General features: G+C 53.1%; 7 protein-coding genes and 1 non-coding gene across 8 annotated transcripts; 3 read left to right on the forward strand and 5 right to left on the reverse strand.

Moving 5' to 3' along the window:
• Positions 1-542: 542 nt before the first annotated feature.
• ASPBRDRAFT_193074 (putative small nuclear ribonucleoprotein (LSM7)) lies at positions 543-1,066 on the reverse strand (the record flags this gene model as incomplete). Its single annotated transcript, XM_067620561.1, has 3 exons — positions 543-670; positions 726-797; positions 856-1,066. 3 exons carry the CDS (start codon positions 1,064-1,066, stop codon positions 543-545), a joined length of 411 nt encoding a protein of 136 aa, XP_067481598.1.
• Positions 1,067-2,879: 1,813 nt separating this feature from the next.
• ASPBRDRAFT_446243 (uncharacterized protein) lies at positions 2,880-3,507 on the reverse strand. Its single transcript, XM_067625246.1, has one exon. It carries the CDS (start codon positions 3,351-3,353, stop codon positions 3,012-3,014), a length of 342 nt encoding a protein of 113 aa, XP_067481599.1. The 5' UTR covers positions 3,354-3,507; the 3' UTR covers positions 2,880-3,011.
• A 155-nt stretch (positions 3,508-3,662) lies between these two features.
• On the forward strand, positions 3,663-5,621 carry ASPBRDRAFT_120152 (uncharacterized protein; the record flags this gene model as incomplete). Its single annotated transcript, XM_067617325.1, has 2 exons — positions 3,663-4,278; positions 4,333-5,621. The coding sequence occupies 2 exons, from the start codon at positions 3,663-3,665 to the stop codon at positions 5,619-5,621; spliced, it is 1,905 nt and encodes a 634-aa protein (XP_067481600.1).
• Positions 5,622-6,432: 811 nt separating this feature from the next.
• On the forward strand, positions 6,433-7,568 carry ASPBRDRAFT_193076 (intradiol ring-cleavage dioxygenase; the record flags this gene model as incomplete). Its single annotated transcript, XM_067620562.1, has 3 exons — positions 6,433-6,669; positions 6,734-7,215; positions 7,298-7,568. The coding sequence occupies 3 exons, from the start codon at positions 6,433-6,435 to the stop codon at positions 7,566-7,568; spliced, it is 990 nt and encodes a 329-aa protein (XP_067481601.1).
• A 113-nt stretch (positions 7,569-7,681) lies between these two features.
• On the reverse strand, positions 7,682-11,408 carry ASPBRDRAFT_118313 (putative TGF beta receptor associated protein 1; the record flags this gene model as incomplete). The annotated part of the gene is made up of 3 exons (XM_067617162.1): positions 7,682-8,602; positions 8,648-11,199; positions 11,252-11,408. The coding sequence occupies 3 exons, from the start codon at positions 11,406-11,408 to the stop codon at positions 7,682-7,684; spliced, it is 3,630 nt and encodes a 1,209-aa protein (XP_067481602.1).
• A 469-nt stretch (positions 11,409-11,877) lies between these two features.
• ASPBRDRAFT_39488 (CCAAT displacement transcription factor COY1) lies at positions 11,878-14,954 on the forward strand. Its single transcript, XM_067624156.1, has 4 exons — positions 11,878-12,396; positions 12,464-12,631; positions 12,683-13,530; positions 13,579-14,954. The coding sequence occupies exons 1-4, from the start codon at positions 12,267-12,269 to the stop codon at positions 14,710-14,712; spliced, it is 2,280 nt and encodes a 759-aa protein (XP_067481603.1). The 5' UTR covers positions 11,878-12,266; the 3' UTR covers positions 14,713-14,954.
• A 164-nt stretch (positions 14,955-15,118) lies between these two features.
• ASPBRDRAFT_t100 lies at positions 15,119-15,209 on the reverse strand. The gene has a single exon. It is a non-coding gene; the product is annotated as a tRNA-Pro (tRNA).
• Positions 15,210-15,920: 711 nt separating this feature from the next.
• On the reverse strand, positions 15,921-17,876 carry ASPBRDRAFT_27387 (uncharacterized protein; the record flags this gene model as incomplete). The annotated part of the gene is made up of 1 exon (XM_067622365.1): positions 15,921-17,876. One exon carries the CDS (start codon positions 17,874-17,876, stop codon positions 15,921-15,923), a length of 1,956 nt encoding a protein of 651 aa, XP_067481604.1.
• Positions 17,877-19,787: the final 1,911 nt, after the last annotated feature.

Genomic DNA, 19,787 nt, shown 5'->3' on the forward strand with positions numbered 1-19,787 from the left:
GGCCTGAGCCTAATTGCTCAGTAACATCATGAGGACACTACTATTGTGAGGGCGATACACAGCACTAAGTTTAACGGCTGGGGAGTTACAGCATCATACACGGCAGCACAGTGAAGGAACTCGACCGTCTGTTCATGACGACACGGAGAATGATGTCATGACCAGCCACAGGGCGAAAATCTGATAGTAGGCAGTGAATTGCCCATCATTACAATATCGTATTCTGGTATTGTGCTATGCATGGCTTCCCAATGCAGGTACAAGTTCAACGCTCAGGGCGCACATAATACATTTCATCATCTGCCTTCGTAGGGTGTGTAAAAAGTAAGATCCCGCCCACCGTCCATGGTGGACGGCAACATCATCAAGATGGCGCACACTCATCGAACCAACTCCATTAGGACGTGAGGGCGGACGACTGCTGCAACCATTTGTCGTCAATTGTGCGGGGCGTGCACATGGCTGGTCACTCAAAGGAAACACCGCATCAGGCACCAACAAACCGCAAAAGCAGCTCTGATATCGGCCTCCAGAGCACGTGATTACTCTTCGGGTTGCACGAAGGGATTGGCAATCTCCTCGCTGCCGTCGGCGGGGGAGATCAGGACGATGATGGTGCCACGGGCCACGACGAGACCCAGAGAGCGAGTGTTCTCGTTGCCCTCATCGTCTGGGATGGTCAATTAGAGTCGTAGGGTGGAGATTGGAGATTGGAGGGTGCTTACCGCGCATGGATTCCTTGACATCGTCCAGGACCAGGTTCATTAGCTGGTCGTATCCCTTGAGCAGACCAGTGACTAAACATGATCATTAGCAATAATTCTTGTACAAAAGTAATAGTAGATAAGTGCTTACCCTCACGACCGCCATTGAACTTGACGCGCACCTCCTTGTCCATGTACTTGTTCAGGTCGAGGATGTTTTCCTTCTTGGGCTTCTCCTGCTGTTGCTGCTGCTGGGCACCGCCACCAGCACCGCCACTTCTGTGGGCGCCACGACCGCCAGACCGGTCATAACCTCCGCCGCGGCCGCGGCCACCTCCACGGAACGAGCCTCTTTCGGACATGGCTTGGCTAGAGGGACTGTTTAGGTTGGGAGGGGGGAAGTAGATTATGTGTGAGAGTGTGGGTTTAGTCCAATTAGGAAGGGGTGTGGATTATTAGATAATGCGGTGTCGGGTACAGAAAATGAGGGGAAAGGAGGGGAAATGCAGCGATGGACCAGCTTAGAACGGAGTAGAGGATTGCAAGGCAAGGGAATGCACTGGCCGGCAGGTTCCTGGAAATGGCACCGGTGTGGACGAAAATGCCAAATTGGGCCCGACGGGAATTTCACGGGGGCGGAGGGAAATCCAGCGATAGTTTGAATTGGAGGGGGGAAGATTGAGACTCTGACTATGAGGGATTTTCAGCCGTCGCAGCAATAGCAGAAAGCAGCAGCAGCAGCAACAAGCAAAACAACCGCAATCACGAGGTTGAATCAGTCACGGGATCTGTGGATGCTGGGGAGGAGATGGGAAAACTCTTTTTTGATGACGGTAACAATACACAGCATCTGTCACATTTCCACCTCTAACAGTACCTGACCACCGGCCCGGGTTAGCGCGTATCGTGGGGGGGCTGGAACCCGGCCAGTGTCGGACACGCGCCCATCACAGCCCGGCCTTTGCTGAACCAGTTTGATGAAGGCTTTTTAGGCAGCCATCTTCATGCAATTGATCCTCGTTAATGTCTCACACTGAGGACAAAGGGGAAGATTCCCTATCAGCCAGAAAAGTCCAGACAATGGCTCGAGTCGAGAACTACTCATGGGAGGATATGAAACCGGAGTTCACTGATCGTCTGGCACCGGTTCAGCACGGGCGGAGCGCGACCCCCGTCCGAAGGATGAGCTGGTCCAGGCCGGGACCCGGGCGGCTTCCCCTGTGCACAATCACGAAACCCATGACGCCAGCCAAACGAATACCCATTGGATAAGTTCCGGAAGGAAACGGAGCACCAGCATCGTAACAACTTGCCCATAGCCGCCAAAAGACAACGTGTCGAATAGTCGTCGTAGTGCGTGCTGCTATTTGTCCCTGCTCCTTAAAAGAGTCCGCCGCAAGGGGACATGCGCTTGGAATCGGAACAATGTCAATGCTGCTGATGATGATAAGGGGAGAATTGCCGGAGATGTAACATCGGGTCTGCTAGTTTCTTCTTCATATGGTCGCTAGTTTCTGCTAAATGTCTTCTGCGGTGTCTATTTACGCCAAACATGGGCTCCATTGTGTAGTGACTGCTACGGACACGTCCGTTCATGTCCGGGCCTGGCCTGGCCTTGATAACGGACGCATGGGCGGCGTATCGATGTATGGTCATAACCTGTTATGTATGTTAAATGACCAGCGGAAGAGCCCGGCGGGACTCCGCCCTGCCTTAGGTAAGCGAGAGCCGGTCACTCGCCAATTCCTCTCGTTGGTTTAACAGGAGAGGAGTGGAAGTGACTCTGGCTGTTGTTATCCAACATGTGCCCATAAAGAAACCCAGTTCAGTGCAGAGTACATGGAAGGGGGTATCAATTGGGTTAAAGATGCGGGATCACCAGGAACTCAGCGGGGGACAAGAGGACAAACGGACATCCCTATCGCGATCAGGCTACCATTTGTTTTGCGGAAGATCGCCATCACCCACTTGCAGGCCCTTTAGCTCGGTCCACTCGGCATCTCTCATCGTCTGGCTGCTTGCCAGTCCTTTCATTACTAGTTAGTAGTTAGTAGTTAGATCCAAGGAGTAGTTATTTCCCTATCAATCCCATCCTCTCGCCCGTTCCGCCATCCACGGCGTCACCAGCACCCATTCGGGAGTATCATTGGTTATCACTTCCACCATCCCGTCCCTGCAGTCGGTGTTGCTGGTGTTGCTGCTGCTGGTTGGGACATTCTTTTGGCTGGTGCTGCTACAAGCTAGTTACTCAATAGATATCGTCTCATCAAGTTCTTATCCAGTGATTCTGCGCCTTTTATCATCAAACTAAGAAACTAACCTGGCCAACGGCTCCCCCAACCCTCTTCCTCCCGGCCGTAACTCCGTCCGCCTTTGCCTGTTGCCGGTTCGTCCTCCTAACTTTCCTTCTCTTGCCTCTTCCTCTCCTCTTTTTTCTCTTTCTTCCTCCCTCCCTCCCTCTCTCCTCTCTCCTCTCCTCCTCTCCGGTCTCTGTCCTTTCTCCTCTCCATCCTTCTCTCTATCTTCCTCTTCCTCTTCCTCCCTCCCTTTCCCTTCCACTTCTTTCCCTTCTCTACCCTTCTCTGGATACTCCCTCCTCCCCCACATTTTCTTCCCTTCTGTCACCGGATCCTCCACCCTCCCCCCCATTTTCCCAAGTTTTTTCGTTGGGGTTACCGATTACCTAACTCGAACGCAGCACGCGCTGCCCAGTGGCTGAACCTGAACCCGCACTCTGGAGCCTGATGCTCCGCCATCGGCAGCCCGTCTTTCGCCAGTGTTCTCATTATTCATTTCCTCTATAAACCCTTTTTTTCCCTTCTCCTCGCTGGGTTCCTCCCATATATCCCTCCCCCCTCCCTGCCCCGTATTCTCCGCGACTCTTTTCGCTTCGTCGCAATCCACCCGGATTCACTTCCTCAATTTCCTTCCTTGGTCGCCTCTTCCTCCGGCATCACCATGGAGTCCAGAACCGCGACGGCTGAGCCGTCCAGTAAACGACCGCGCTCACCTTCCGGCGATTTCCCTCCTATCGCATCCAAGGTTCCCAAGACCCATTCCAATCACCTGCAGATCAACTACCTCGCCCGCCAATACCCGGATAATCTTCCTCTCGTCTCCGTCGATGATACCATGCCCGCCATTGTGCATCTCATTGGCGAGTACGACGGCGTCTTACATCGTCACGAAAGTATCGCCGGGAACTTGGGCGCCTGTCCGCTGGGGCCCATCCTGATCAAGCGCTTCGAGCGCTTGTTCGATGGACCGCCGCGCGTGCTCAAGTCGCATGGCAAGGACTCGCCCAACGTGACCTGGCTGGATGTGGTCGAGTTTGCCAAGAACAAGCCCGAGCAGTTCAACCTGGAGAAATCGCGCAACGGGGTGCGAGTGTGCCAATTCTACACCAAGCAGTGTCGGGTGGAGATCAGCGAGGAGGACTTTGTGTTGATCGCCTCGGGGATGCCCCAGAAGATGATCCCCCCGCAGCCGATCATTGAGGATGAGGAGAAGGAATTGGGCGCATTGGAGATTCTGGAGAAGAACCTCCAACAGATCATCCAGATGGCCGACCAGGGTATGTCTTTGACTTGGATCTACATTACAATGTGGAAACTAATGTCGTTGCCAGTGTCTGCCCGCGCCCGACAGTTGAATCACCGTCTGAAGAACCGCCGAACGGCGATTGTCACTCGTCGGGAAAATGACATGTCGCTCCACTCGCGACAGCAGCAACAACATCGTTCCATCAGCCCTGCATGGCGCGATGCCAATGGCTATGTCCAGAACCCGCCGAATGGCAGCACCCCTGCCAGCGCTCAGTCTCCCTCCACTGGCTTTGTTGCCGTGAATGCCGGCCGGCCCGGCGGCGGAGAAGCCACCGTGGAGGAGAATGCGCTGTCGTCCCAGTTTATGTTCTCGCACTCGAATACGGACAACGTTACTATCATCAACGGCACTTCGATCAAGGGCGCCTCGCCCACGACCCGCGCCGAGCTCATGAAGAAGTTCTTTACTACGCAGGATCGGCAGGCGCGCAGCCATGAAGAGGGCCCCGGCTCCAATAGCCGGCAGTCTTCCCGGCCGCGGCCGCGGGTGTCGGATGCGGCGGACTACAACCTGTACACCCCGGCACCGGCTACGGTTGCCATCCCTAATACGCCATCCTCGCTTCTGCCCCCACCCAAGTCTCACCACCACGAGAAGGATGACGGCGGCCCGCACAAGATGGAGATGGTGGCGCGCATGGAAGAACTGCAGCGGGGCGAGCGTATCCTGCCGCCGTGCGATCGGTGTCGTCGGCTACACATGGATTGTCTGAAGAACTTGACCGCCTGCATGGGGTGCACCAAGAAGCACGCCAAGTGTTCGTGGAAGGACGTGAAGGAGGACGAGCTGCGCGAGACGCGGGTCGATCGCACGTCGCGGGAGCGCGCGGAGGAGCCGCCCTCGTCCAAGGAAGCGTCTACGACCCAACCGCTGGCCACCCCTGTGGCAGCGCCATTGTCGACGGCGGCGCCGACACCGGTGTCGGGGCCGATGATGTTGCCCGAGACGGAGGCGCGACCTCGTGAGCGCGAGGGACCGTCGGAGTACAGCGTGCGCCGCGAGTCCGCGCCTACAGGAGGACCGGTGGCAGGAATGGCGCTGGCCAAGGAGACGTCACCGCGGCGCGCCATGAGCGAGATGCACGGGAGCAGCGGGATGAGCCATGAGCGGCGGGTCAGCCTACATCGGCACGCGGAGGCGGACGACGACGACCCGGATGCCAACCAGCGACTGATGCAGGCGATTTTGGATACTGTGGACCACCACACGCGGGTGGCGGCGGCGGTGAAAGAAGGGCATGAAGTGAGCAACGAGCGGGAGCGGGAGCGCGAGCAGGAACGAGAGCGGGAGCGGAAGTTGGTGCGGGCATAGCTTGACTGACTTGGGATTATGGAAATGGATATGGATATGGATATGGATATGGATACATTTGGACAGTATATGGGAGTTGTATTTAGGTTTAGGTTTTTGATTGAGCGAGTTAGCGGATATCCCGGTTTGAATATTCTGGATGAAATGATGGATATGGATCATGGAAGGCATGGAAGCATGGATGGCATAGCATAATGTGACTTGCATATGCATACAGGTCTCATGGAGTACTCTACAATGTACAGTGTATAGAATAATAAGCAATGAATGGTGTCGGAGTTTGTCATTGCCGCCGCGGCACCAATTGCCGATGGGTGATCCGCACCCCGCAGTGTACGATGCAAGTACGGAGTAGATCCAAGGCACTACTACTTTATACCTTATACACGACGAAGGGAATACTCGATACAGTATACCCCACCGGATCGTCACGACAATCCCTCGGATCCAGTATATCCATATATCCATATATCCGCATCCCCAGTACTAAGCCATAGTAACTACTCCGTAAGGAACTCGGGAATGGCCATAGCCGACTCCCTCGCTGAGTGATGCTTACGTAGCACCACCATCCGACTTACCCAACCAATGAGACTGCATGAATTTACATCCCATCCACAATCCACCATCACAATGTGGGGTGTCCCCGCAGTATTGCACTTTACCATCTTATTTAGTAGAATGATCCCCCACATATACACCTCCTTCCACATCTCTCCTTTAGTTTTCTCCTACTCAATTGACATCAATTCCCTCCCCCGGACTAATCTTCTCACCAGTTAACAAAGGAGAAATAGAAAAAAGAATCAAAATGGACCCCAGCAAAGTCAAAATCCCCCCCATGAAAGACCTCACGGTCGACAACATCACCGAGAACGTCATCCGGATCAACTCGCTCTGCGAAGACGAGCGAATGAAATACGTCCTGGAACGACTCGTCACACATCTGCACGATTTCGCCCGAGAGACTCGTCTCAGCACAGATGAATGGATGACCGGATTGAAATTCCTCACGGAAGTAGGCAAGATTTGTTCGGATGTTAGACAGGTACGTCTTTCCCCCGCTTAATCCAAACTCCCCAATCACTAACCATAATGGAAATTGAAAACAGGAATACATCCTCCTAAGCGACATCCTCGGCCTCTCCATCCTCGTCGACAGCATCGACCACCCCAAACCCCCCAACAGCACCGAAGGCACCGTCCTCGGCCCCTTCCACACCCACGACGCCGCGCCCCTAACCCCAGGATCCAGCATCTCTCACGACCCCGCCGGTCAACCCCTCCTCGTCGTCTGCACGATCAAAGACACCCACGGGAACCCCGTCTCCGACGTGAAGATCGATATCTGGGAGACGGATTCCACGGGTCATTATGATGTGCAGTACCCCGGCCGAGAGGGCCCGGATGGTCGATGCATTATGACTTCTGATAAGGAGGGTGTGTTTTGGTTCAAGGCCATTACTCCCGTCCCGTATCCGATTCCGCATGATGGGCCGGTGGGCAAGTTGTTGAAGAAGTTGGGCAGACATCCGTATCGGCCCAGTCATATGCATTTTATGTTTGAGAAGGGCGGGTTTGATCATTTGATTACGTATGTATCTATCTTAACCCCGGAGGGGATAGGGGGATATGGGTGAGGGGTATCTGGGCTAACAATGTGGGTGATTGTGTAGGGCGCTGTATCTCCGCAACGACCCCTATGAGACTTCCGATGCGGTCTTCGGAGTCAAGGATTCCCTGGTCGTGGATATTGGTAAGGCGGGACCCGAATATGCGGCGAAGTATGGGGTTTCGGAGGATCATGCCCTGCTCACGTATGATTTTGTGCTGGTTTCTGATGAGGAGACGAGTGAGTTGCGGGCGAGGAATTCCAAGGAGGCATTGGATAAGTTGGGGAGGAAGGTCAAGATCGTTAATGGGTTGCCGGTGCCGGAGTTGGATTAATCTCTTTCTTCTTTTTTCTTCCTTTTCTTTTCTTGGTTTGGTTTCATGTACCTTGATAAATAATGTAGAGATTTACATGGTTTTTGATGAATGTTTCTTATTAGGTATATACATCATTCATTAACGTGAACATCGGTGTTATGGGCATCTGCGTCTGCTTCTGCTCCCACCATGTCTCCAAATTCACTTCCCTCCGCTGCTACCGCACCACCATCCTTCAGTCGTCGCAGTCCACTCTCGTCCTCGACCCAGCCTCCGACCTTCTCCACTCCGGCTATATACTCCGTCCCAATGCGCAGGTTCAGCCCCGCGCTCAGTGCCCGTTCGATCCGCACTTCGCGTCCCTCGGAGATCAGCACCCGGAACACATGGCCCAGGAACCCGCTGAGCAGATCCACGCTCCACTCGTCCGGCACGACGCGCAGCACCTCGCCCACGTCGAACCACGCCGCGAATCGTCCTAGCAGGTCGCTCGTCCGCTCCAGCCGCTCCGACGGATCCTGGATCTGCAGGAACTCGTCCAGCAGGTACCGGAATAGCTCTGATTGCAGGGATCGCTCGGCGAATTCGACTAGCGCTCCTGTCGTGCTGGTGCTGCGCGGGCCGCCGAAGAGGCAGTATCGCACGGCGGAGTCGTAGTCGCCCAGTCCGTGGGTGAGGAGGTGGAGCGCCTCGCGGTGTCGGCCTTGTAGTCCGTCCAGAATTACTGATTCCGACACTAGTTCGTTCTGGAACGGCTCGATCCGCGCAAGCACCGCTGGGATAGAGTATGTCAGGTTCCGCGGGGGCAGGGACGTAAAGTGTCCGCCGCTGCCGCCGCCGAGGAGTTGGAGGAGGCGGAGCCGGGATTGCCACCATGGCTCGGCGGGTGTGTTCTCGGTGATGAAATTCATGTAGGTGGGTTTAGGGGGCTGCAGGGCGCGGTATGTAGAGTAGGATTCTGCCAGCGAGGCACGTGCTTCTGGGGAAGACTCCAGCACAGAGAGTACGGTGTCCAGGTAGTAGGAGAGGAGGTCGTCCGCGTATTGGGTGTGCTGAACATGTTAGCATAAATTCTAATAATGAGGGATGACGCTTACATTTCGGACGAAAACGAGGTGTTCAAGGTACACCTGCACCGCATTTGGCGCGCGCTCCTTGAGCAAGCTGACCACGTCCGTAGTCTCCAGTTTGACCCGGCTGGTGCCGTCAGAGAACACTTGTATACCCAAGTTGGGATTGCGCTGGGCCAGCCATGCTCCGTACTCCTCCACCAGCTGTGCGTCCTTGATCTTGACCAAGTACCGTCGCATCTGCGCTTCTGTTCCACCTATGGTGACCTCGCCACCGCGGTCCTCCTCGCCATCGATAATCCGTCGCCAGGTTTTGAGGACGTTCCCCGACATTTTCTGGCTCTGGTACAATCGGCTGAGCACAAACAAGCGCCGGTAGCTTTCCAGCAGCGCCACTGCCCGGTCAAAGCTACCCTTCCAGTTGTCCACTAGACGGTTCAATTCTGCCCGGATAGCGGGCTGCACACGTCTTTCGGCTGACGTTCGTGCATCTTGCTCCAGAAGCAGGTGCAGAAGAGCTGCATCGACGCTGTCGAATACATAATTTTCATCCGTGATACTGCCATATCCCCTCTTCTGCTGCCAGGAGACTAGAAACCGCTTGATCATATCCAGAACTGCGCCGTCGGAAGCGCCGGTATCCTTCTTGTCGAGCTGCTGCACGTAGGCTTCCGTAATCTCTGCAAGGCCAGCATGCACCCAGATTCCCTGCGGGCCCTGGAGGACCTCGCGTCGCAGGAGGGGAACTAGCAGCAACACAATTCGCGGATCTAATTCTCCGACTATGAGCGCTCGTTCCGTGTCATCAATGATTGCATCGCTTCGGACAGCCGGATCCATGAAAAGAAGGTCCGCGAAAAGAAGCAGGCTTGCTTTTTGCTTCACGTAGTTCAAGCCCAAGAACTCCGATTCAGACTTGGGCTCCGTAGTCTGAACATGGTGGATGATGTCGGCAACTGCTTTCCGGAAGGCCTTGGAGTCACCAGCGCCTGTCTCTTGAGCCGCCTGCAGAGCATCATTAAGCTGTGTGGTCAGTGGATTTCTCACCACCCGCCATATCTGGTTGCCATTCCACATCACCATGCTGCTTTGCGTCTGGCCTAATTCCCGCGCGAACCTGGCTTCTTCGGCGTTCCTTTCTGCTTCCCAGCCGCGCTCTTTCGAGCCTTCTGAGTCTGTCACTTCCTGAGCCTCAAAGAGCTCCTTTTCCTTTTGCAGATGCTCGATCGATGCTTGAGTTCTTGGGTCGGCTGCCGGAATGTGAGGCGACAACAACGGGGTCTTCAAACGAACCATGCGCAGCAGATTCCCCAGTTCAGATACCTCGAGCTTGCTTGGGCTAATGGTATGGCATAAGCCAACATGTGTCTGTTGTATATCGTTGGTCGACGGTATTTCTACCCAAGTTTTGTGGTCCTCTGCCTCCCCGGGATCGACATCCCAGAGCTGCACTTCCAAAAACTTCCGTTTGCGACCATCCTGTTCTGATTCTATCACAGCCAGAAGAAGCTCATCCTGCGTGTTCTCCGGCGATGGTATCATGTGATTCTCGTCGCCCTTGTCGATCACAATCGACTCAGGATATTTGTGGAATGTTATCGTGCCACGGACCACGTCACCATCTACATTGACAAACATGCCAACTCCGGGCTCGGTTGTATCGGTTCCCCTAACGAGCAAGAACTCCGACGAGGTCGGTGACAGCACATGAGGCTTCAGCTGGCTGGGCGGCTTCGGTACCGGAGGAAGAGGTTTTCGGTCATCAGGACTCGGCTGGGAGTCGCGGGTCGAGTGGGTTGGAGATATCCTCGGGGAGGCACTTCCGGCTCGGTCTATCGAAATCGATTGTCGCGGGGTTCCAGCAGGGGACAGCTCGGGGGTAACAGAGCTAGACCTATCATGGGGCGATGCATGAGCCTTTGGCTGCAGCATCCCAGCGAACGGATTGGGGCCGGAGCCTCTGTCATGCGCGTGGCTCTCCAGAGGCGAGGTTGCGAATGGTGACGACGGGGATCCGTCTCCCCCTTGACCCGAGTCAGATGCCTCGCTGGAGAATGAGACAGGAAATAGCTGGATCTTCTGCTGGTTTTCCACGTCCAATAGGGAGTATGCATGTGTATCCGCGGCGCAGGCGATTATGCCTCTCCGCGCCGCCACCAGGCAACCAGGAAACTCGATATTCCTTATCCGTCGAGCGTCATCGCCAATCCTGACCAACATCATCCGATTCTGGGCCGCGATCATGATAACTGGGTTTTCCGACTCATCCGCTGCGTTCAGATCCAGCCCGCCAATCCAGCGACAGTTGTTGACCTTGGTGTTCCCGAAGGCCGGACTGAGCTCCGGCAGCATGTAGAAGGTAGCCGTTCCATTGCATAGCACACATGCCTTGTTCACCGTTGGCAGTAACACAATTTGTTGTATCCCGGGGAGCTTTGCTGACGGCGTCTGGGAGAAGGGGATCGGTAGCCTTGAGGCGAGGATAAATGACGGCTCGTTCGACTTGTCCGAGGGGTCCGGTGGGAGACAGACGAAATGCAGGATCTCGGCGGCAGAGGTACCAATGTATAGATTGTCATCTAGAAACAGTCCAATTAGCTAGGCTCTCTCGTAGACAATGCTGAGACGCACTCCAATACTCGACGCAGGTTATGTGGGCATCATCGTCATCATTGTCCGCATTCAAGGGCACCTGGTCGAAGAGGGACCGGAACACATAAGGTGCAGCTTTCGGAGGGCCAATCTTCCGCCTTTTGCGCGGGCTGATGCCCTCCTCTTCCGACACCATGATGAGGCCAGCTCGGTGTCTTGAGAGATGGTTCCTGACAAGATGGAGACGTGAGGGGAAGGATGATCAGGACAGGAACTGGGAGGAGCTTCAGTCGAGCGAGGCTGGGCGCGGGTGGGCCCGCCTGGGGTTAGCTGCTGACTCAGGTGGAGTCGTTCTATGGTTGTCGTCAGTTATAGTTATCAGTCTATCACTCTGACTATATTGATGCTAAAGAACTGCAATACGTGGTTATTGCTCTATCTTCTTGTATATTGTGCCTTGTTGAGCCAATTCTGTGTCCTAATGTAAGCATAAGCACCGATCAGGGGCTAAAGATGAGCCGTCTAAATGCCAATGGTGACGGCTTCAGCCTTCATCACCTGCCACTGACGCGGCAGACTTTAGGTTGCAGGCAGCACATATGATACACCTCAAGCCACTGCTTACTCGGGATCTCTTCAGCATATCCTTACCTGAAGAAGGCCCTATCTGAGACGAACGTGGCCAAGTTGCTATAAATAACGGGGCTGAACCACGATCGGATAGGACCTGCCGTCATCCATCCAGGAGAATCTCATCTTGGACGGTCAACTCACTAGAAACCTGACCATCAGTATCTTGTTGTAAACAGATTACTATCTCATCCTTGCATAGAAAGGCCATCTCATCACGCGATTGGGCATCTCTGCTCATTGTTGTCTTTCGGAAGATCATCGGCCCGGTCGGCGTGTCACTCCGCATTGCTGTAGTTTCACATTAACTGGCTTCGTTACTTGTCCCTCTCCGCATAGTCGTGGTGTTGCTGGTCTGGTCTTGGATGGGGGTGTTGCGCTGATTCTTGACTATTGAGGCGGATTATATTCCAAAATCTCAACCATGGACGCTTTCGCCATCACCGAAGGCATTGTCCCTGACAATAGCCAGGATGGCCACAACTCCGAGCCCGCCGCCGGCAAGTTACCGGAAGGAGCCAACAAGTTCCAGCGTGCCATTGCGGCATGGCGAGGTTTGTCGCCTTGATCTTAGGATTACTAGCTGATTTATCCGGTAACTGACAAGTCCCTTTGCTATAGGTATCGATCTCGCCAGCACGGTCGCAAAGCTAGACAGTACCGCATCTGACATCGTCGCTCAGCAGCGCGATGCACTGGTCCAGCGCAAGGATCTCGCCCAGAAGACGAAGGATTTCCGGAAGCTAGATGACTCTTCTAAACTTGCCGAGTACAAGGGCCTTCTGAAAGGTTCGTGGTGTGCCAACCGCATCCGTCCGAGCCGTCGCTAACATCTCACAGCTTACCAGGGGTTTATCGATCTTCTCACGAACCAGAACAAGGCCTCCTCGTCCGCATTCTTGCAGCTCTACTCGTCCTTGTCTGAAGCGCCTGATCCCTATCCTCTCCTCGAAGCATCCGTCGATTCCCTCGTTCATTCCGAAGAAACCGTCCCCAAACTGACATCGGAACGTGATCGTCTGCAAGGCTCCGTCGACCGTCTCACCTCTCAGCTGGAGGATACGGAGAAGCGCCTTCAGGAAGAACGGGCAGCGAGGAAGAAGCTAGAGGAGAACCAAGAGTCTAAGATCAAGGAGGTGGAGGAGTCGTGGTCAGCGGTGCTGTCAGAGAAAACGAACAATTGGACAGCTAAGGAGAAGAGTTTGGAGGAGAAGGTCGAGAACCAGGAGCGCTTGGTGAAGGAGCTCAAGGCAAGCTATGAGGTGTCACAACGCTTGGGCCAGGAGGAAGAGGGCGGCGAGAGCACCCACGGAGCTAGCGCTGCGGAACTCGAATTGGTTTCGACGGAATTGGAGAAGACAGGTCTGAGGCTGGCGGAGGTCGAGGCGAGAAATGAGCAACTCAGGCTCGAGCTGGCTCAAGCCGTCTCCCACTCGCAGTCGGGCCACGCAGCGTCTGTCGAGGATGATCCTGATTACCTGCGTCTTCAGTCGGAGAATTCGTCCCTCTTGCGTAAACTTGAAGCTGCTCGATTCGATAAGGAATCTGAGAGACACACCTGGGAATCTAAGTACTCTCAGGCTGAGAGGCAGATCACAAGCGTTACAGCTGAGAAGGAAGAGTTGCGCTCGAAGTTGGAGAAGGTCGCTGATTATGAAGACATCCGTCGGGAGCTGGAGATGATTAAGGTAAATAATTGATGCCACTTCAATTGATTGGCTAGCTGACAATTACAGTCTATTGAATTCTCGCCTGGTGATGACGATGATGGTGCCGATCTTACAGACGCTGCGAACGCCAACGGCGCGGCTGCCAAATCCCAGGATGGCTCAAAGAACAAGAATAGCCTGGAGCAGCTCTTGCTGGCCAGGAACAAGAAGCTAACAGATGAGCTCACCATCTTACGAGTGTCACATCGCGACTTGCAGGGCCAGCTAGAGGCTCTCCGCGAGGATCTTTCGACGACGAAAGAGGAGCTGGAGAAGTCTCAGAAACTCTCTACCACCCTGGAGAATGATCTTCTCCGTGTACAGGAGGAGGCTGCCAACACATTCCCGTCATCGGCAATGTCTGTTGCTGGTACCTACACCTCCAAGTACCCACACTCATCCCGCAAGGGCGCAGTGTCGCCCACTTCGTCCATCATCTCGGGCTTTGACCAGTCCATGGCTTCAGCCAACACGATGGATTCCATCCGTGCAGGAGAGCCAGTCGGGGGTGGCTCGGGCCTTCTGCCCATGATTCAAGCCCAGCGTGACCGATTCAAGAAGAAGAACGCTGAGTTGGAGGAGGAGCTGTCGAAGCTGTACGGCACAGTGAAGTCGTTGAGACAGGAGGTGGCCTCTCTACAAAAAGACAACCTCAGCCTGTACGAGAAGACACGTTATGTCTCGACATACAACCGTGGGCCAGGCGCATCATCGTCCGCTTCTGCTTATGCGAGCAGGCCCAATGCCTCTGCCATTCACCCGTCGGCAGACACGCCGTCGGGCCTTTCCCTCGATCGGTACCAATCCGCGTATGAGGCTCAGATCTCACCATTTGCCGCCTTCAGGGGCCGCGAGTCTACGCGTGCATACAAGCGCATGAGCCTACCGGAGCGGATCGTATTCTCCCTCACCCGGATCATTCTCGCTAACCGGACAAGCCGGAACCTTTTCGCGGGCTATTGCTTCGCTCTGCATATTTTGATATTCGTCATGCTATATATGATGAGTACCATGGAGATTGAGAAGCATAGCAGCGCAAGCCTTGGTGCAGCCGCAGCGGCTGCAATGGCCGGCGGAGGTGGCGGCGGTAGTGGTGGCTACACCGGCCAACAGCTCCATGGAGACGATTGGCAGCAAGAAGGTTTCAACCATGCGGGTTGATCTTATGACTATCATTGTATTCTTAGTCTGTTGAGAGCGACGAATTATTCAGGGGCGTTTGTTGGTTGGCGGTTACGATCTGGTGCTGATAATTTTCTATGTGAATATCCTATGTTCTATAATGCAAATAGTTTTATCTGGTCTTGATCTCGTGCTTTGGTATGGATTAGAACGGTAGTCTTATGAATGCTGTCACAATGCAGTACAGGACACGAAGGTAGGCAGAGTAGGGAAGTTCTTAGATAGCTACATGTTTTATAGGAAGGGTGGACCTAAGGACAAGGTTGGTGAAGTAGGGTAAAGTGCTTCTTTTAGTTCCCTTGAACAAACAAACAAACAGATCATTCTTTTATTCTACTTCTATTTCTGGTTGGATGTGCAAAAAAGTAAAAAGAGAAAAAGAAACGGCCCGAGCCGCGGATCGAACGCGGGACCTCTCGCAGATATGCTTGGGTTTGTATCCCTAAGCGAGAATCATACCACTAGACCACCCGGGCGTTGCTTGTTGAAACACGCTTTCTCTTTAAGAACTATGAACTTTAATCAACATCATCTGTACAGATAGTTATCTGCGCTATTGTGACATTTATTATACAAGGTTCTATGACCGAAGAAGGGTGGATTTCTCTGTAAATACATTAATGGGCTTCAGCAATTTATAAATCTATAGTCACAAGTGAGAATGACTGACGTATAAGAGGATGATGGTTGCTGCTAGCATTTGTTGGTCGGAGCCGATTTGGCTGCATATATTTTGTTAGATACTGTTCCACTACTACTGAGGGATGGTCTGGCTTATAATTCATTCATCTTCCAACACCCTACTCAGTTCAGTTCCAAATCATCATATCCAGCGCTTCAGTCACTGAATACAGCCTCGTCACCAGTAACATGAACATGGCACCTCCACTTCGATGACCGCAATACTGCAACAACACCCTCGCGCGTGTTTGCCTTCTCAGCAACATATCAGCGACCACCTGCACTTACCCCTCAGCGTTGTATCACAACGACATACCTACAACTACATTACCTGCACAGCAGGGATGAGTCCTTGGGTCTCCATGCAAATCTGGTCAGACCTACGGAACGACCCAGCCAGACCACCGTTCAATGAATTGAGCTTCTGCTACGATGATAAGTGTGATGCCATATACACGAGGGCCATCCATGCCAATTTTCTTGCCCTAGCATCCAGCAATGGGACACTAATGCTGACGGTTTTTACCCATCATATCCCAGTAGCCGCCCGAGCCATGGGACAGACCAGTACCACAGCGCGGCCGAATGAAATCATCCTTGGAGCCAGAAGGCCAAATAGGGAGCTGACAAACTTCATCTACCTTGCAACTAGCACACTCCCTGAACACCGCCCAATCCAAGTAGTGCTTCAGGTCCTCGATAATTGCAATGCCCTCCTCATAGGTCTTTGCGCCCGCCCCAGCAAACAAACTCGAGCACAATCGTTCCGAGACCCGAGAAACTGCCTGGGCTGGGACTGTGTCAATATCAGCGCCTGTGACCCAGAACTGCTTGGCGCAGCGCTCAATCTCCGCAGTCGAGTTGCGCGCACGCGCGTCGATAAATGGCTCAATAGCGAGGTGAAGCTGGCGCTGAAGTTCATGGTGAGTGGAAACGGCCGGAGACAACGCCAGACTAATGCGGTAGTGGTATCTGGTCATAATCATGTCGACGACGTTTTGCCAGTTAATACCAGTGTCTGTCACATCAGCCCCCATGACTAGTCGATCGATGTGTGCGCGTACGGGCTTCAATCTTGCAGCATCGTCGACCACCCTAGGAAGGCCCTGCTCGTCAAAGTACATTGCGTCCGGGTATGCGAACATTGTGACAAAGTCGTCGTAGTTGATGGACACTCTGCCGCCCCCAATGCCATTGAACCGGGCAGCAAGTGCCTGTGCATAGCTGAGGTGGGACCCCCCATCTCCTTTGCCCGATGGGTAGGTGCTCAGAATTCTTACAACGTCGAGGTTATCGGCGAACGAGCAAAGAATAACCTCGAAACCACCTACCATCCGAATGAATCCGTCGACACGATTGTCCCACTGGTCGCGGGCCAGGGCACACAGATCATCGGCACGCAGGTTGTCATCCTCTGCTGGGCTGCCATCGAAGAGAGTTGCATTGCGAAGGACAATGTCCTGCATGTCGAGGGTACCTTTGAGAGATTTTGCAGCTGACTGTCCATCGAAGTAGACGAGGCGTAAGTCACGTTTGCTGCGATAGGTGTGGAAGTATCCAGTCTGCTCTTCAGTCGTGGACTCGGTGGAACTGAAAGGTGATTGGTCATGATGCTTCTTATTGTCTGCCTGACTCTGGTAATCAGGCTTGTCCTGGTAATTGTTGTCGCAGTCATGAAGAGTTTGCGAGTCGAATCCTTCCACTGCCCTGTGAGATTCCCCATCCTTAATTAGAAAATACTGAACGATTGACTGCAGCCTCTTCCAATGGCGAGTGAAGAGACCATGGCGAGGTGTACCTTCAGCAGCTGCATCAATCTTATGATGCTTTGCGTGACCGCGAGAATCTGCATGATAGGGTTTCGCATGTTTGCGATGCCAAGAATCGCCTTTTACCCAGCCGTTGTTCTTTGATCCAAAGTCACTTTCATGCTGAAGATCGGTCCAGTGTTCACCGTGAGACTCTGCACGATATGGTTTCACATGTTCCCGGTGCCGAGCACGATCTTGAATCCAGCCAGTCTCCATTCGGAGGTCACTCTCATGTTCAGCTGGCTTTTTCCACTGATTGCCATGGCCCTTCTTCGTACTTCTCCAGTCCTTATCGTCATCTTGCCGGTTGACAGCTCCAGGGGGTCCTGAATGGCGGATCCGATTCGGATGGGCAAAAGCCATGGCATGCTCCGGTTCAAAAGCAAGCCACTCAGTGCCGTTGATACGATATGCACTTGAGGTGCCGTGGTAAAACTCCGTTCCTTGAGGTACCGTGGCGATGAAGACGGACATCCCATTGTGCTGCATGACGCTGCCGAACATCTTCATGGAGTTATGCAGAGCGTTGAAGATGTGGTTGGCATGAGTAGAGCCATCTGGCATAGCAAGTCGTTCTTCGGCTGGGAATGGGCTGGATGCCGCCGTCCATGGCAACAAAGCCCAAGACAGCCGACTTATCTCGAGCTTCATCCTTGTCAAATACCCACCTTGATGCCTGAGGCGATGTATCAGGAAGGGGAATTTCCGTTGGCATAGAAGTCATGCCAAGCTTCTTATAAAGTAGACCGGAGCTGGGTCTCTCAGGGGGCAGAAATCTGGGATGACGCGGTCTTCACCTCGCATGGTTGACACTATGTCATTGAAGGGGAACCCGAAAAGCGCTTCGACACTAGTCAGATCGCGGCATTGCGAGTATCATTCGGCCATAAGCAGCGGCATGTCACTTGATGTCGCCATCACGGCACATTAGATGTTAAGACAGCCAGGAGGCATCCTGCTCGCGGTTTAGCCGGGTGTGGTCCGTTCGGTCTCTCGCGGTCCCATCCACGACCGGGAAAGCAGACTCGGGCCTCGGAGATAACGATTCCAAAGATACAATGCATCGGATGCCAACTAAGCCGGCAGGGAACAGCCATCGGGGGTCATTGGCCCACTCGGTCGCGGGAACGTTTTTGTCAGTATCAGGCACGACCGGCAGCAAGCCGGGGATCAAATGGCTCCCTATAAGGATGCCCAATGCTGACCTTGCGTCGGAGTTGATGTCCCGGATAAACTAAACAGCTGATAATCTTATCTGATTCAGATGTCTCGTGGGTTGATTCACCAGTTCCACTCAGCCCTGACGTACTATCGTCCTGAGCTTGGCATCACTTAAAATACCACTGCAACCGTCGCCGGTCCTTCCATATCTTGGTTGAAGCCTGCGGGCTCAGACCACTCTCACTGGCATCTTTCCTCCCACAGCAGCGCAGCGCATGACGGACGCGCAAAACTTGGTCCTTGATCGTGTCTTGGATACATTATAGAACGTCAATTAACATTAGCTGCAGATATGAGGGAGAGGAAGACGAGGCTCCACGATGATATAGATTCCAGATCGTGTTTTTCGAGAATGAACACTATAAACCGGCCACTGGACGACTTGGAACTGGACTCAGAGCACTTTACTTCAAATAGCCCCAGTTCGCACCTACTCTGTTCATCTTTGACGAAGGTATAGGCCAGTCAAGATGTTCACTGAGCCCATAACCTTGCTTGATCCATTTCAGACGTTTTAAATTCTGCCTTGATGAGATATTTCCGAGGTAGACTACACCGCATGCTCCATTATGAGGTTAACTATCCTTCTGTTAGTTACTCCTCGAAGCTTGCCTCGGTGATCAATGGGTGAGTAACGGGTTAACTGCCACAGGAATTGCTGTCTTTACTAATAGTATCTAGCTTAAGTAAGTATATCTGACTGCCAAAGCCAAGGCTGCCGCCAGCGACTGCAGCACCAGCAATCAGTTAGTAAATCGAGTACAGACATAGTTATCTAGTGAGGTGAACTATATACTACGTATTCGTGATGACAATGAAAACCTCCCACATATACTTACTAGCTTCAATATCTCTATACCATTGTACTACCCCTACCCTACCAAATCGTACCACAATTGAAACCCATATAGATCTTCTGAAAATAGCCATACTGTAATCCCACTGCAAGGCATACTACACAGTAACATAACTAAATATGTAAATAGACTGAATAAGCTGACTAATGCACCTAGAAACCTCAGTTATGCATCTCGCAAAGTACTACCAAATGCGGAAGCTAATGCCGCGGCGCTATGATATGCAAGGATATAGCGTCTGGGACCTGTATTGAAGGAGCCTTTATATGCATCAGGTTTCTGTAAAATACTCATGGGATCTTCATAAGAACTATGCTCGTGTGCTTCTGATACTTATGAGGTTGCCTCCGTTCAATTAATACCTTCTTCTAAAGGGACCCTTGTTACATAGCTTGTCCTAGGACAATCGCCCTTGCTTCCTTGTCTGGAGAGAGAAAAGCAACCGTACATATTCTTATTCAGTGACACTGTATAAACTAGCTAA

Source organism: Aspergillus brasiliensis, assembly GCF_001889945.1.
Source record: "Aspergillus brasiliensis CBS 101740 unplaced genomic scaffold ASPBRscaffold_3, whole genome shotgun sequence".
NCBI classification, from domain to species: Eukaryota; Fungi; Ascomycota; class Eurotiomycetes; order Eurotiales; family Aspergillaceae; genus Aspergillus; species Aspergillus brasiliensis.